Raw genomic sequence first — 16,484 nt, forward strand, 5'->3', positions numbered from 1 at the left:
CTACTCCAGAGGAATGGGGAGTAAAGAAGTGGCAGTGAGGAGTGTGCTGCTTACTTACTCCCGCTGTACACTTGAGCCTGCTCGGCACTCCAGGCAGGTCTTGGGGCTCCTATGTAAGCTGTGTTAAGCTGCAGCCTAAACACACAGCCTCCCCACCTCATGATGATGAAGAGGCAGCTGGGAACCTGTCTACGACAGTTGACATGAATTATTATGGGAAAATAAAATCTGTTATCAGAAAAACTAATTTAGAAACAGATGTTGGGGGTACAGCCCAAGTTAGAAATGAATTGCATTTATTTATAAATGATTCTGGTCTTTAGCCATTTAGTATTTTCTTTAGTGATGATACAGATCTGGATTTATTCATGTGATAGTAACCAGAAGCATCTTCTTTCTGATGTTACTATTTTATGGCCTTCAAAAAAGTATTTGCCTTCGTTGGGCATAGTCAGAGTTCCTCTATCAATACAAATTCTGATGATAACAAAAGAAAAAAAAGAATATATTCACATCATTTTGATTTGTTGCTGAATTTTTAAGATAGTTTTTAATTTATGTTAAATTTTAGTTTTTTAAAACACATGCTATGAAATACTGATAGGGTTTAAAGGTGAATATTCTAATATTTGTAACTTTCTTTTAAAATGTGTACATGGCGGTATTCATAACAGTTTTTCATAGTTGAAATTCGTCATGAAATGTCAGATTGAAGTTTATTTAGCAACGAACTCTGCCAAAGCATTGGAAAATATTATGAATCAAACAGTAAAACTGGCGGTTGCATGAAATGGATATGCCAGTGCCAAGTATGGCACATGCATTTTTAAAAAAATGAGGAGTTATTTACTACTTGTCACTGTAATAATAACTGCAGTCAACACAGTTTACCATTTTGTTCCTTATCTGTTATCCTTTCTATATTTCAGTTATCATTCTTATGTCATTGGATTTGTTGTGCCAAATCAAAAGGAACTAACTGAACTAGCTCGAAAGAAAGGACTTAAAGGGACTTGGGAGGAGCTGTGTAACAGTTGTGAAATGGAAAATGAGGTACTTAAAGTGCTTTCCGAAGCTGCTATTTCAGGTGAGTATTCGGTTAAACTGATACTAAAAGCTGAGATGGGAAGAGAGTACTTACATGCATTCAACCTGTTTTAAGGTTTAGGGTTCATTACTTTCTGCTCAGAAACCATTTCTACCATTAGTATATGGAAGAGTAAACTTATCAGTCCCCCATTCAAGCCTTGCTACACAAATTAACCACTCCCACCAAACTGATGTACATGTATCTTGAATGTTCTTGTCTCTGCAACCTTTGCTTTCTGGGTTACCCTTTCTCTTATGTCAGCTGTTCTTCAAGGCCTTGCTCAGTTTTCTGGCCACACTAGCCCATAGTGATCAGGCCAGAACTCCTTTTGAAACTTTATACAATGTTAGAGTACTGTTAGTTGGTTGTACTAATAGTTTCATAACCATTTTTGGTGGGGTGAGGAGTGCCCAAGACTAGTTTAATATTGTTGGTCTAATAAAAACATCTGTGTCTTTTGAGTTGTTGTGTCAAGCATAAAACAAGCGTGAATTATTTTTTATTTTATTTATTTTTTTAAGAGACAGGGTCTCTTCTGTTGCCCGAACCAGAATGCAGTGGCAGTCATAGCTTACTGCAGCCTTGAACTCCCAGGCTCAAGCGATTCTTCCCTTCAGCCTCCCAAGTAGCCGGGACTACCAGTGCATGCCACTATGCCTAGCTAATTTAAAAAAATTTTTTTGTTGTTTTGTTTTGTTGTTGAGATGAGGCCTCACTATGTTGGCCAGGCCAGTCTTGAACTCCTAGGCTGCAGCGATCCTCCCAACTTAGCTTCCTGAGTACCTGGGACCACAAGCATGTGTCACCATGCCAGGCTCCAGCATTTACTTTTTAGTCTCTTCACATTTCAGTAATGTCAGATTCCACACAGTCTTTTAAGTCAGCCCTGTGGTACATGCCTTATTGATTTTGCTCATAGTGTATATTCCTTTGGAAACCACTCCTGAAATATTTTTAATCTTTGAAGACTGAAACCTTGTGTATTATTTCTATGTTTACTTTTACAAGTTAGAGTTAATACATCTTTTTTTACTCCCAAGGCACTTTATGTCTTTAATTTTGCATATTTCTTTCTTTTATTGTAGTAAAAATCTCATAACATTCAATTTACTATCTTAACATTTTAAGTGTACAATTCAGTAGTGTTAAGTGTATTTACATTATTGCACAACTGATCTTTAGAACTATTTCATCTTGCAAAACTGAGACACTATACCCATTACACTAATTCCCCTTCCCTCTCTCCCCCTTCCCTCCACCTTTTTACTTTATGTTTCTAAAATTTTGATTACTTGAGGTACTTCATACATGTGGAATCATACGGTATTTATTCTTTTGTGACTGTCTTATTTAGTGTAGTGTATCTTCAGGGTTTATTCATATTGTACCATGTGATAGGATTTTTCTTTTTTAGGTTGCGTAATACTCCATTGTATGTATATTGCACATTTTCTTTATCCATTCATCTGTGTTTGGACATTTGGTGTTTCTACCTTTTGGGTATTGTGAATAATGCTGTGATGAACATAGATGTGCAAATATGGCTTTGAGATTCTGCTTTGAATTATTTTGGATATATACCCAGAAATGAGATTGTTAGATCCTATGGCAATTATTAATACTATATTTAATTTTTTCAGGAAACTCCATACTGTGTTCCTTAATGACTATTGATTTACATTCCCACCAACGGTATTAAGGGTTTCCATTTCTCCACATCCTCACCAACATTTGTATATTTTTTTCTAATATCCATTCTAACAGATGTGAAGTGATATCTCATTGTGGTTTTGATTTGCATTTCTCTTTTTATTAGTTACGTTGGGCATCTTATATATACTTGTTGGCCATTTACATATCTTCTGCAGAAAATTGTCGATTCAAGTCCTTTGCCCATTTTAAATCAGAATTCCGCACCCTCCCCCCCCCACCCCACCCCCGTAGTTAAGTTGACAAGTTTCTTACAAATTCTGAACATGTATTAGTCTGTTCTCACACTGCTATAAAGACATACCTGAGACTGGGTAATTTATAAAGGAAAGAGTTTTAATTGACTCACAGTTCTGCATGGCTCGGGGAGGCCTCAGAAAACTTACTGTACATTTGTGGCAGAAGGGGAGAGAGGGAAGCAAAGGGACATCTTACATGGCGGCAGGCGAGAGAGCAAATGAAGAGAGAGAGAGAGAAAGCGAAGGGGGAAGAGCCCCTAAAACCATCACATCTTGTGAGGTCTCACTCACCATCACGAGAACAACATGGAGAAATCGCACCCATGATCCAGTCACCTCCCACCAGGTTCCCCCCTTGACATGTCGGGATTATGGGGAATATAATTTGAGATGAGATTTGGGTGGGGACCCAGAACTAAACCTTATCAGGACATTGCATTTATTTGTGTCTTTTAAAATTTCTTTTAGCAACATTTTGTAGTTTTCAGGGTACAAGTCTTTCACCTCCTTGGTTAGGTTTATTCCTAAGTATTTCTTCCTTTTTGATGCTACATTAAATGGTATTGTTTTCTTAATTTCTTTTTCAGAACAGTTATTGTTAGTGTATAGACATGCAATTGATTTTTCATGTTGATTTTTTTTATCCTGCAACTTTGCTGGAATCTTTATTAGTTATGAAGGTTGTGTGTGTGTCTTTAGAGTTTTCTACATATAACTTTTCTTATTGATCTTCTGATTGTTCTATTCATAAATGAAAGTGGAGTATTGAAGTCTCCTACTATTATTGTATTGCTTTCTATTTCCTCCCCTAGTTATGTCAGTGTTTGCTTCATATATTTAGAAACACTCAAGTTACGCGTATATTTGTAATTGTTATATCATCCTGGAGAATTGACTCTTTTATCATTATATTGTAATTAATGTCCTTCTTTGTCTATTGTGACAATTTTTGTCTTAAAGTCTGTTTTATTTAAGTATGGCCATCCCCTTTAGGTTCTTATTTTCATGGAATATCTATTTCCATCCTTCACTTTAGGTTACGCATGCCCTTAGATCTAATGTGTGTTTCTTGTGGATGGCATATACTTGAGTCTTGTTTTATATTCAGTTGGTCAATCTGTATCTTTTAATTGGGCATTTAATTTACATTTCAGGTCATTATTGATATGAAAGACTTTTCGTACCTATTTCCATTTTGTTAACTATTTTCTGTATATCTTGTAGCTTTTCCTCTCTTGCTGCCTTCTTTTGTTTTGTTGATTTTTTGTGTGTATAATTACATTCTTTGATTCCCTTGTCTTTTATCTTTGTGTATGTTCTATGGACATTTTCTTTGTGGTTGTCAATACAGTTACATAAAACATCTTAAAATTATTAACAGCATATTTTAGTTTGATAACAGCTTAATCTTCTGTCTCATATAAAAACTTGACTCCTTTGTAACTCTGCTCCTCCCTCAAAAAAGACCTTTTTATTGTGTAGTCATTAATATAGATTCATAATTACTTTTTATGTCTTTGTTTTTTAAATTCTATACAGATTTAAATGTGACTTATACACCTATATCAAATTACTTTCAGAATTCTATATTTGCCTATGTATTTACCTTTACCAAGGAGTATTGTAGTTTCTTATGGTTTTGTGTTACTGTTTGTTTTCATTTTGCTTTAACTTGAAGTACTCCTATCATTATTTTTTGTAGGACTGGTCTAGTGGTGATAAACCCCCTCTACTGTTGTTTATCAAGGAGTCTTAATTTTTCCCTTATTTTCGAAGGACAGGTTTAGGTTACAGTATTCTTGGTTGACAATTTTTTTTTCTTTCAGTATTTTGAATACTACTATTTTCTAACCTGCCAGTTTTCTGCTGATAAATGATAGTTCAATGAGAGCTTCTTTGTATGTGATGAGTCATTTTTCTCTTGCTGCTTTCAAGATTTTTTGTGACTTTTGACAGCTTGATTACGAGTGTGTTTTGGTGTAGTTCTCTTCCTAGTGGAGTGTTTTGAGCTGCTTGAATTTATACTCCCATTTCTCTTCTCAGATACAGGAAGGTTTTGGCCATGATTTCTTCAAATAGGCTTTCTGCTCTTTTCTGTCTTCTTTTTCTGAACTCCTATAATGAGCATTTTTCCACTTGATGGTGTCCCATTCATTCCTTAGGTTCTCTTCATTTTTACATTTTTCCTCTCTTAGTAATTTCAGAAGTCCTGTCTTGGAGTTCATAGATTCTTTTTTCTACCTGGTCAAGTTGCTGTCGATCCTCTAGTGAATTTTTCAATCCATTTATTGTATTTGGTTCCAGAATTTCTATTTGGTTCTTCATTTTAAAAAAATTTCTTTCATTTATACTTTCATTTTGTTCATGCGTTGTTTTCTTGTTTTTTTTTCAGGTGTCTGTCTGTACTCTCTTGTAATTCATTGAGCATTCTTATGACAGTTATTTTGAATTTGGTAATTCATCTATCTCCATGTCTTTCTGGGGTTTATTTCTGGAGATTTAATTTGATCTTTTGATAGCCTGTGTTTTTCTATTTCTTTGTATGTCTTTATTTTTGTTGGGATGTCAGCATTTGAAAAATCAGCTACCTTTCTCTGTCTTACAGTCTGCTTTTGTATTGAGAGGACTTTGTCCAGTCAGCCCTACTACGGATTCTAGAGCCAGCCATCTTAAGCCTTTTCCGAGGCTGTGTCCTTTTTGAGTTTGTGGGGTACAATCTAATTGAAGAGGTTTGCTGGTTTCTACTCAGGAGCTCCCTCTGGTGTCTGTCTGTGATATTGTGGCCTCACTGGTGCTGTAGTTGGCCATGGTACTGGAGCTCTACCTAGTGTCTGTGATACTGTAGCCTCTGGTGCATGTTAATCTTTGTTCTTGACAGCTCCCAACCTGGTGCCCTGTTCCTGTTATTTAGATTCAGGAAAGACAGAAGCAAGTTTCTTGCACCCCAGAAGTCAGAATATTGGATGTTGTTCCACTCCTTCTCTTAGGGATTTCTTCCCTATTACTTTGTACTGTGCTGAGGGGAGGGTCTCTGGCAAGCGAATGCCTTGCATTTTTCTACCAGCCTTTGATGCGGTTGGTTTCCTTCTGTCCCGGAGTGTAGGAACTTCTTAAGTGGTTTCTGAGTTTCTTATACAGGCAATAAATAGGCCCATATAGCATTGTTAAATCCATGTTTCTGTAGGGGAAGGAGGGACTGCGTTTTCCTATATTGTCATCTTGCTGACATCACTCCTTAACACATTTCTTTCATGTATCATATGGCTAGCTGTTTACCCATTTCCCTTTGTTAGATTGCATGCTACTTGAAAGCAGAAACTTGTCATTTTTTGCATTTTTAAAAGAATGTTTAGTAAAGCACTTTACATGTAGTAATAGTTTTTTAATATTTGTTGAACGAATGCTTAGAAAAATAAGTCAGTCCTACTGACGACATACGGTTTTTCAAAACTACATCTGCCCCGTAATCTCCTTTAAATGTTTTCCTTTCTTCCCTTCCTTTCTCCCTTCATTTGCTGCTATCATGAATCTCCTTAGTATTAGGCAATATGTTAGTGACACAATAGTGAGCAAGCATTCTGTATCCACATAGCTTGTAGGGAATATCCTGGTTCAATGACATAATTTGTCTTAAACTTTATTATTTTTTAATTTCTGAAGTAAATGTGCTCTGCATAATAAATTCAAGGAAAACAAATAGGCATAAAGGAAAAGGTGAATTTCCCCATTTCCTTTCTCCTGGATACCAGGCTCTAGAGGTGTGGAGTTTATAGCTTGGTATGTATCCTTCTCCTCACATCTAGGTGCATATAAGTTTATGCAGCCTGTGCTGGAACTTGTCTTTTTTTTTTTTTTTTTTTTAACCTAACAATAGGCATTTATGCAGCATATAATGAAGTTTCAGTCAGTGACAGACACAGACTGCATATATGACAGTGGTCACGTAAGATTATAATGTATTTTTACTGCCTTTTCTATGTTTAGATACGCTTAAATACACAAATACTTAACTATTGTGTTACAATTACCTATGGTATTCAGTACAATAACGTGCTGTGCGGGTGTGTAGCCTAGGAGCCGTAGGCTAGATAATGCAGCCTAGATGTATATATAGTAGGCTATACCATCGACATTCGTGTAAGATACGCTACGATGTTCCCATGATGGCAAAACTGCCAAGTGTGTGATGCATTTCTCAGAACATATCCCTGTCATTAAGAGATGCGTGACTATATTGGATACCCTATTAGATACCTGTCTAAATGTAATTTTTTTTTTAAATGAGATGGGGTTTCGCTCTGTTGCCCAGGCTGGAGTGCAGTAGCACGATCATAGCTCACTGCATCTTCAGATCTCCTGGGCTCAAGTCATCCTCCCGCCTCAGCCTCCTGAGTAACTGGTACTACAAGCGTATGCCACTATACCCAGCTTATATTTTTTATTTCTATTAAAAAATATTTTTAAGTTACTTATTTTAGAGACAGGGTCTCGCTGTGTTACCGAGGCTGGCCTTGAATTCCTGGCCTCAAGCGATCCTCCTGCCTGAGCTTTCAGAGTTACTGGGATTACAGGCATGAGCCATCATGCCTGGCTCTAACTCGTTTTCAATGACAGAATGTATATTCTATTTTGTTCCTATGTCATATTTTATTTAACTCATTTTCCTCTTGATGGGGACTTGTTAAATAGTTTATTGTTTTACTTATGTTTGTATTTTGAGGAATAGATTCTTTAGAAGTGACATTCATGGTTCACTTGTTGGTTGTGCATTTTGATGGATACGCAAAAAGTGGGGAAGTTACACCATTTGCTAAGAACTTAAATACCTTTTCTTCTTCTTTTTTTTTTAATCATCTTAGCAAGTCTGGAAAAGTTTGAAATTCCAGTAAAAATTCGTTTGAGTCCTGAACCGTGGACCCCTGAAACTGGTCTGGTGACAGATGCCTTCAAGCTGAAACGCAAAGAGCTTAAAACACATTACCAGGCGGACATTGAGCGAATGTATGGAAGAAAATAATTATTCTCTTCTGGCATCAGTTTGCTACAGTGAGCTCAGATCAAATAGGAAAATACTTGAAATGCATGTCTCAAGCTGCAAGGCAAACTCCATTCCTCATATTAAACTATTACTTCTCATGACGTCACCATTTTTAACTGACAGGATTAGTAAAACATTAAGACAGCAAACTTGTGTCTGTCTCTTCTTTCATTTTCCCCGCCACCAACTTACTTTACCACCTATGACTGTACTTGTCAGTATGAGAATTTTTCTGAATCATATTGGGGAAGCAGTGATTTTAAAACCTCAAGTTTTTAAACATGATTTATATGTTCTGTATAATGTTCAGTTTGTAACTTTTTAAAAGTTTGGATGTATAGAGGGATAAATAGGAAATATAAGAATTGGTTATTTGGGGGCTTTTTTACTTACTGTATTTAAAAATACAAGGGTATTGATATGAAATTATGTAAATTTCAAATGCTTATGAATCAAATCATTGTTGAACAAAAGACTTGTTGCTGTGTAATTATTGTCTTGTATGCATTTGAGAGAAATAAATATACCCATACTTATGTTTTAAGAAATTGAGATCTTGTGAATATATGCCTGTCAGTGTCTTCTTTATATATTTATTTTTTATTAGAAAAAATGAAGTTTGGTTGGTGATGCATGAAACAAAATAGCAAGAGAGGGTTATAGTTTAATAGTAAGGGAGATAACACAGCATGTGTAGCACCAGTTGATAATTGGTCTCTAGTAGCTTACTGTCAAAATGTTCAATGAAGTCTTCTATTCATCTGTTGAAACTAGGAAAATACCCAAACTTAAATGGAAGAATTCTGAAAGAGAGGATAGAATTTAAAAAACAAGAGTATATAAAGTTATTCTTTGAATATTTCATTGACTATATGTACATTGAGTTATCTATATTTGTAAACAAATTAGTCATGGAAAATTATTCTATCTCAAAGTCTCCTTTTAGTCTAGATAATCATTATTTCATTTTAAAATTAGTGTTTTTCATAGTTTGCACTGATGCGTGTATGGATGTGTGTGAGTCAGTGGTAGCTTATTTAAAAAGCACCTTATCCTTTCTCCCATAACCTTTGTACACTAAAAAATGAAAGAATTTAGAATGCATTTGATGATAGCATTCTCACTAAGACACATGAGAAGTTAACTTTATAACCGCGTGAGTTAAGATTTAATTCATAGGTTTTGATGTCATTGTTGAAGTTATTTGTAATTCAGAAACATTGCTTGTGTGATACATAGTAAGTCTCTTCATTTATTACTGCTTGTCTGTTGTTATTTCTGGATTATCAAAAGCAATAGTGCACCAATTAGGATGTGCTCAAATCAGGACTTAAATCATAGGCACCACATTTTTCATGTCAGACTAGTTACTTTGTTGATTCTCAGTTACTGTAGGCATCAAAAGGCAAAAAACAAAAAAAAGAAAAAAGAAAAAAAAAAAAAAGATGAACCTAGGTCTGTGTAAAGTAAGGGGAGTGTTAGGAGCAGCCAGGACTGTGTAGTGTGTGTTTGGTTGCATCACAAACATCGTATGTGGAGACATTGCAATACAGTGTTTTTTGTTTTCAACTTTTCTTGTATTCTTGTATATTTGTATTATGTTTTGAATGCTTTTCTCTTTTCATAATTAAATATTAATGTTTGGGATAACTGCCAAGAAGAAGTAAAAATATTGAATGGAACTTCTATATGAGGATGCTGTGATCTAAAAATTAAATCTCAGTGGGCGGAGAGAATTTGTTTCTGATGCCTTGTCTTTAGAATAATTGTTTGCTTTCAGATGATTAAAAAAAGGAGATTGTATCTAGGAAAAAAGTGTGAATGCTTCAAAGGAGAGATACTGATAATTGTGACTTGAAATAGTGTCAGATGAATTATGTAGCTGATCACTGATGGAACCATCTAATGAGGCAGGCTTAAACTCTATCTAGTTTCGTTTGTTTTCTCATATGAAGTTTATAATTCCTTTCAGTCCTAAAATGTCAGATGCCAGGTGTCAAATGCCACAGTAGAACGTGAAATTAAGTAGAGTCCCCTTTTAAACAAATTTCTCTGTAAGCAAAACTATCTTTAGTGACTTAAAAAATAATATCCTCTAAAATTACCCTTTCAAGAGGAAAAAACTGTTCAATGAAAAAACCACTCAATTATGACTCATATAAGAAATACTGGTTTAACCAGGAGATATTTGGGGAGCAAAATTTTAAGGAATTTCAAATTGCTAAATCTAATACAAATATCTGACAATAAGATACAGATCTAAAAGAATGGTTCTTAAGAACTATTGTTTACTGGGAATAAACTAAGCTCTATGAAGAATTCGTAAACATTACATGTTCCAGTAAGTTTAGCAACTTAGAGCCAAGACTGGTGGCCACCTCCATTTATTTCCCCGCTGCTCCTCCACTTGACATCCTTCTTAGCAGAAACTTCATGAAAAAGTTTTTGCTGACACAGAACAAACCTGAAAGTAGTATCTACTTTCTAAATACTACTTTGCTTTTCAGTAGTGGATTTGATATTTATAATGTTCTCTAAAGCTTGCAACTTTTTCAGCAACGTTTAAAAATAGATTAACCTGGAATAACTTACTTGTTTGCTGCTAAAATACTCAAGATTTTGCCATTTTAAAACAACTAGTCCCTGTGATACAACTTTGAAAAATTTTTAAAAATCTCTGATGTGTGGGCTCCTTTTTTTCCATAAGAATTATGTACATCTGTGATGTTTTACAGGGGGATCCGCTTTTAAACAGTGTACATATTGGACCACACTGAAATGTCATGTATCCTTTCTCTACTTAAAATTGGTTATTTACTGTGAGTTCATTTCCTATGTGTTCTTGGTTGTTGCTGTTTTCTGCCTGAAGACGTGTATCATAAAGAGCTACATGGTATGGACTATTTATTTGTAATTTGACATAAAGTTTGAAGAATAAAGATCTATAAAAGTTGAAGTTTCTGATATTAAAGCTCTTAATATATTGGCTTTTTTTTTTTTTTTGGTTTTGGTTTTTAAGAAAAGCTGTTCCTGTAAAAGTGAAACTTTAATTGACATTCCTGAAATACTTGTTGAAGAAGGAGTTTGGGGAATTTTCCATCCTGACCTAACAACCTAACCAAAGGAAAACTTTTTATTCTAGAAATTGTTAATAATCTATTTCCTAGCCTTTTTATATTCTAACTTTCCCCTAACCCTTCCCGAATTCCTCCTTTCCATTCCTGCTTTTTGGTTCTGACTGCCCAGAAGATATACCGTCAGCATTTTAAATTCCAAAATATTCATGCAGCATAAAATCTTGAATAGAGATGGTAAATTAAAATTTGGCATCAAAATTAATGGGGTAGAATCTACAATGTGGCAGAAATATCTAAACTTTGTGCCAACATTTAATCCAATAATTGTGGGAGGAAGAGTTGTATCATGCTGTATTTCAGAAACTAACCTCCCTCACCCACCCCATCTTTGACTGCCAGTCAATATTTGTGGGTATATGTAACTTTATCATAGCATACTTTTGTCTCGGTGTGTAATCCTGTAACAAAACCAGTTAAAGCTTTCTTTACATAAACATTTGGCATCTTTGTGTGTTTTGCATTAACTTAGACAGTTGTGCCTAATTTCTCTTCATTAACTTTGCTCAGGTTATTCTTTTAAACATTGGTAACAATATTTCTACCACACCAAATATGCAAATGATTTTAGGATGAGGCTGGTCTATAGTGTCATGGAATGGTTTTTATGGCATAACATGAAACCGGTTATATGCAGATCTATAGTCTGATTTATGTAATAACATTATCTTCAATCTGATAAAATCTGCCTCTGATTTCCTCCTAATTAGTTGGTCCACATGCAAGCATATAGTCTGCAAGGGCCTGTCCATTTCAGAATCGCCTCTGTAAACCAGATGCCTTAACATGGTGCATGCATGGCCCCCAGAGGAGGTGTTTGGTAACTGGTTTTGAGTGAATTTGAAGTGTTAACGAAATTATTATAACAGTGCATACGTATCCTCTAATGTTACATGCCTATTTCTGGTTTGGATTTTCGAAAATGCTTTTCAGCAAACCCTTCCCCATTAGTGTCTTTATTTAGTGATTTTGAATTATGTTCCCTTTGGTGGGATTCATTCAAAAGCAACTTCCTGCATTTGGTGATTTTTTTCTTAGATTCATTCTCATTTGTTTGTGAAGAAAGGTGGTTCTGTGTGGGTTTTTTGTTATTCTATAAAAAAGTGACTTTTCTGCGTGGATTACTTTTATAGAAACAAGGTTTGTCTCCCATATGAATGTTTTGATGCTGAAAGTTTTTCCATGTTAGTGCACTTACAGTTTTTCTCTCTGGAATGTACCCTCTCATGTTGAGAGAGCGAAGAGCTATAGCTACAGGTTTTCCCACACCGTCTGCCTTTGTAGGTTTCTTCCCAGTGTGAGTTCTTTCGTGTTTAATCAAGGCGAGCTACAAGGGAAAAATTCTCCACATTGACCACATTTGTGGAGTTTTTCCAGTATTCTTTACTGGTTACTAAACGACGCTTTTTGCTTAAGATTTCCCCTCCTTCTTTATATTCGTAGGTTTTTGGTTTTTTAACTTATATGAACTCTCACATGTTGAATAAGGGAGGAGCAGTCTTTAGAGATTTTAGATACTTTATGTTCACAGGATTTCTCGCCTGTATGATTTTTCTCATGTTGATTAAGGCAGTAGTTCTCAAACTTTCTGGTTTCAGGACCTCTTTATGTTCTGAAATAAATTATTGAGAACTCCAGAATGTTTGTTTATGTGGCTTATATCTATCAGTATTTCTTTGTAAAGGGTTTGTATTTTATCATGAAACATGTAGAAGTAAATCATTCACTTTGATTTTTCTTCATGACCATAATCATATTAAGAATACAAAAGGTATAAGAGAGTGGCACAGGATAAGGGTTCATTAGGAGGGCTGTATGTATGCCTTCCCCACCCCTGACTCCCAAGAAAAAAGATTATAGCTATCAGAAGAACATAGCTTTGCAAGATTTGTTCTGTGATAAAGGCAAAATTCCACATTTTTCCTCAAAATAGAAATGAAAAACATAACTATGTTGTCCAAATAATTTGATGCCCCAACTTTCAAAATGTTTATGTATAGAAGCCTATAGCTCCAACGCGCTGCCTAGCCCTGCCACTTTGTCAACCCCTTGGCCATATTCTGGGCCCTGTTATCGCTCAGAAGGCCCTTGTCTGGAATCTGGGAAGAGGAGGATGTTGAAGACTTAAAAAGTCCTAATGCCTTTAATGGGGGCCTGGAAGGATGGGGCTTCAGGCCTGGCGGGAAAGGAATGGCTCTAACAATCCAGCAATGTGCTGTCCTCAAAGCTCCCAACCCCGCTGTGAGTCACTCACCCCGTTTGAGGACCTCCATGAGTGGCCAGGGCACAGTCCCTTATTCTGCTAGATGCTCTGCCTGCCCTGTATAATACCTCTCTGCTCAGCCTTAGCACTAACGCCATCCTCACTCCAGTCCTCTCTTGGTTTGAATGTTTTGGATGTCTTGAGAGCATTGGGGCAAGAACTCCGAGAATTTTTTTTCTGTTTTCTTTTCTTTTTTTTTTTTTTTTTTTTTTTGAGACAGTGTCTCACTCTGTGGCCGAGGCTGGAGTACAGTGGTACGATCTCAGCTCACTACAACCTCCATCTCCCGGTTCAAGTGATTCTCCTGCCTCAGCCTCCTGAGTAGCTGGGATTACAGGCACCTGCCACCACACCCAGCTAATGTTATATTTTTAGTAGAGACGGGATTTCACCATGTTAGCTAGGCTGGTCTCGAACTCCGGACCTCAGGTGATCCACCCGCCTTGGCCTCCCAAAGTGCTGGGATTACAGGCGTGAGCCACCGCTCCTGGCCTTAGAATTCTTTTAAACGTTTCCACAAATGTAAGAAAAGATGGCTATTTGGTAGCCATGGTCAAAAATAGCCACCCAAATCTGTTTTTACCCTGTTCAGCACATCAGCAGCTCACCTCATGTAGGAAAGTGAGATGCACCAGAGGCTTAAAAAAGTTCCTATGGTTTGCCCACTAATTCCACATCTAGGAATCTGTCCTTAGAAAATACTCAAGAGACGCGGGTTGAGATTTCTTCAGGAAGACCTTCATTGTGAAGTTGTTTATAGCAATCCATCAATTGGAAACAAGTGCACTAAAGTAAGATATCAGGTAAATATTAGACACTATCCACTTGATCATAGAGGCGCAAAAAATGTTTATACAGCTTTTTATATTGTGAGGAGGACTTCATACTATGAATTTTATGGGGGAAGAAAGGAATCAAAATTTAGTAGGCGCTTTATGTCATAATGTGTGTGTGTGTGTGTTGTGTGTATATTTCATAGAGAAAAGTCTAGAAAGAAATGTGCCATCATTGGCCAAAAATTATAATTGACATTTTTCTCTTCATACTTTCAAAATTCTTTACGTTGGCTTTACTTACTCCTACAATAAAAAGTCAAGCTTGTGTAAAGAAGCCTAGCTTAAAGTATGGACCATGAGCTTTAAAATTTTTTATCTTAGCAAAATTATCAATTGTTAAGAAAAAATATTTGAAGCTATCTTAAGTGTTCTAGTAAAGAAGAAACTAGAAACCCTTTTATTTTCTAATCCCATTCATATTTATATAGTTTTTGAAAGCTCCCTTCAACTATACCCTTGTTTATCAATCTTGTTCTGTTTGTTCCAGCTTTATAACATGATATATGGGTATCTGTGCCTGTCTTCTGTATGTGCATTTTTTTTTTCTGGTAATTCTGCCCATGTTCTGCATATATTTATTTTCATGTTCTTAATCCTTTTATTTACTGCTTCATGACTCAATTTTAATTTTTCTGTAACTGAATTATGTAGGACCTTGGCCCCTAAATAGCTCTTTTCAAGAAGATTTTCTTCTTGTGTGTCCAATAGATTTGCTATGCCCTTTCTCCTCCTCCTGTTAAATGTAAAACTTTATTAGTATCAATATCTGATATAGTTTGGTTGTGTCCCCACCCAAATCTCATCTTGAATTGTATCTCCTACAATTCCCACATGTTGCGGGAGGGACCTGGTGGGAGATCATTGAATCATGGGGGCAGTTCCCCCATACTGTTACCGTGATAGTGAATAAGTCTCACGAGATCTGATGATTTATAAGGGGTTTCCCCTTTCCCTTGGCTCTCATTCTCTCTTGCCTGCCACCATATAAGACGTGCCTTTTGCCTTCCACCATGATTGTGAGGCCTCCCTAGCTGTGTGGAACTGAGAGTCCATGAAAATTATTTTTCTTTGTAAATTACCCAGTCTCCAGTATGTCTTTATCAGCAGAGTGAAAATGGACTAATACAATATCATATTGTATATTTTTCTGTAGATCATCCATTTTAAAAAGAGATGATTTGCTAATTTTTAAAAACAGCTCCTATAAGAAAAGGGAAATTCAGAAAGATGCTTTTCTTCTATCTTTTCCCTGAAAGTTGCCCAGTTCTTCTTTGCCTTTTGGTTGTTTTATTGGCTGATTCTAGCTCTGGGTCTGGTGTCAGTGTTGACCTGTGATCCCTCATCAGGGCTGGTGCTGAGACCTGTGGATGATTGCACCAGACGTCCTTTACAGACCAGGCTTGAGGCTCCCTGCTATTGTGATTTTTTTAAAGCTTATTTGGAATGTTAGACAAACAGGTGTAAAAATACCATATTAGTTTTTGAAAGATTTTCTTATTTAGCATAACATGAATTTATGCTCATTATAAAATTTCTAGTAATTTGGAGATATAGACTAAAAATGGAAATCCTCCCTATATACACAGGGTTTTTAGAAAACACATAATGAATTAAATTTTGTCTCTCCTCCCAAATGTATATGTTGAACTCCTGATCTCTAGTACCTCAGAATGTCAGTAAATTTGGAGATAGGGCCTTGAATAAGGTGATTAAGTTAATATGAGGTCATTAGTGTGGCCCCTAATCCAATATGACTAGAGTCCTTGCACAAGGAGATTAGGACACAGATATCCACAGAGTGAAGAGTGTGGGATGCCAACCCAAAAAGAGAGGTCTCAAAAGATACCAGCCCTGCTGACACCTTTATCTTGTCCTTCTAGCCAACAGAATTGTGAGAAAGTAAATTTCTGTTGCTTAAACCACCCAGTCTGTGATTTTGTTATGGCAGCCCTAGCACACTAATACAGACCGCAGTTAGATCCTGGTCTAGATTCCATAACTTGCCTTTTTTATTGTGAGCATACATTGGACATCTTCCTATGTCAGTACGTATATAATGGACCTGATTCATAAATAACCTTGTTAACGGCGAGGCAATATTCCACAGAATGGGTGTATCACAATGTAAACCATTCTCTCATTGTTAGGCACTTAGGTTATTTCAGTTTTTACCA

The 16,484-nt window shown here is 36.1% G+C and overlaps 1 protein-coding gene across 3 annotated transcripts in view; it reads left to right on the forward strand.

The window, feature by feature from the left end:
• ACSL3 (acyl-CoA synthetase long chain family member 3) overlaps window positions 1-11,033 on the forward strand; it is an 81,318-nt gene extending 70,285 nt beyond the window's left edge. For all 3 annotated transcript variants that reach the window (XM_034955267.3, XM_034955269.2, XM_034955270.3), the window contains 2 exons: window positions 930-1,087; window positions 7,899-11,033. In XM_034955267.3, coding sequence (XP_034811158.1) covers window positions 930-1,087; window positions 7,899-8,056 — 316 coding nt within the window. In that variant the 3' untranslated portion in view covers window positions 8,057-11,033. The remainder of the gene's footprint in view (window positions 1-929; window positions 1,088-7,898) is intronic.
• The last annotated feature ends 5,451 nt before the right edge of the window (window positions 11,034-16,484 follow it).

The sequence above is a fragment of the Pan paniscus genome, chromosome 13 (assembly GCF_029289425.2).
Source record: "Pan paniscus chromosome 13, NHGRI_mPanPan1-v2.0_pri, whole genome shotgun sequence".
In the NCBI taxonomy this organism is placed as follows: Eukaryota; Metazoa; Chordata; class Mammalia; order Primates; family Hominidae; genus Pan; species Pan paniscus.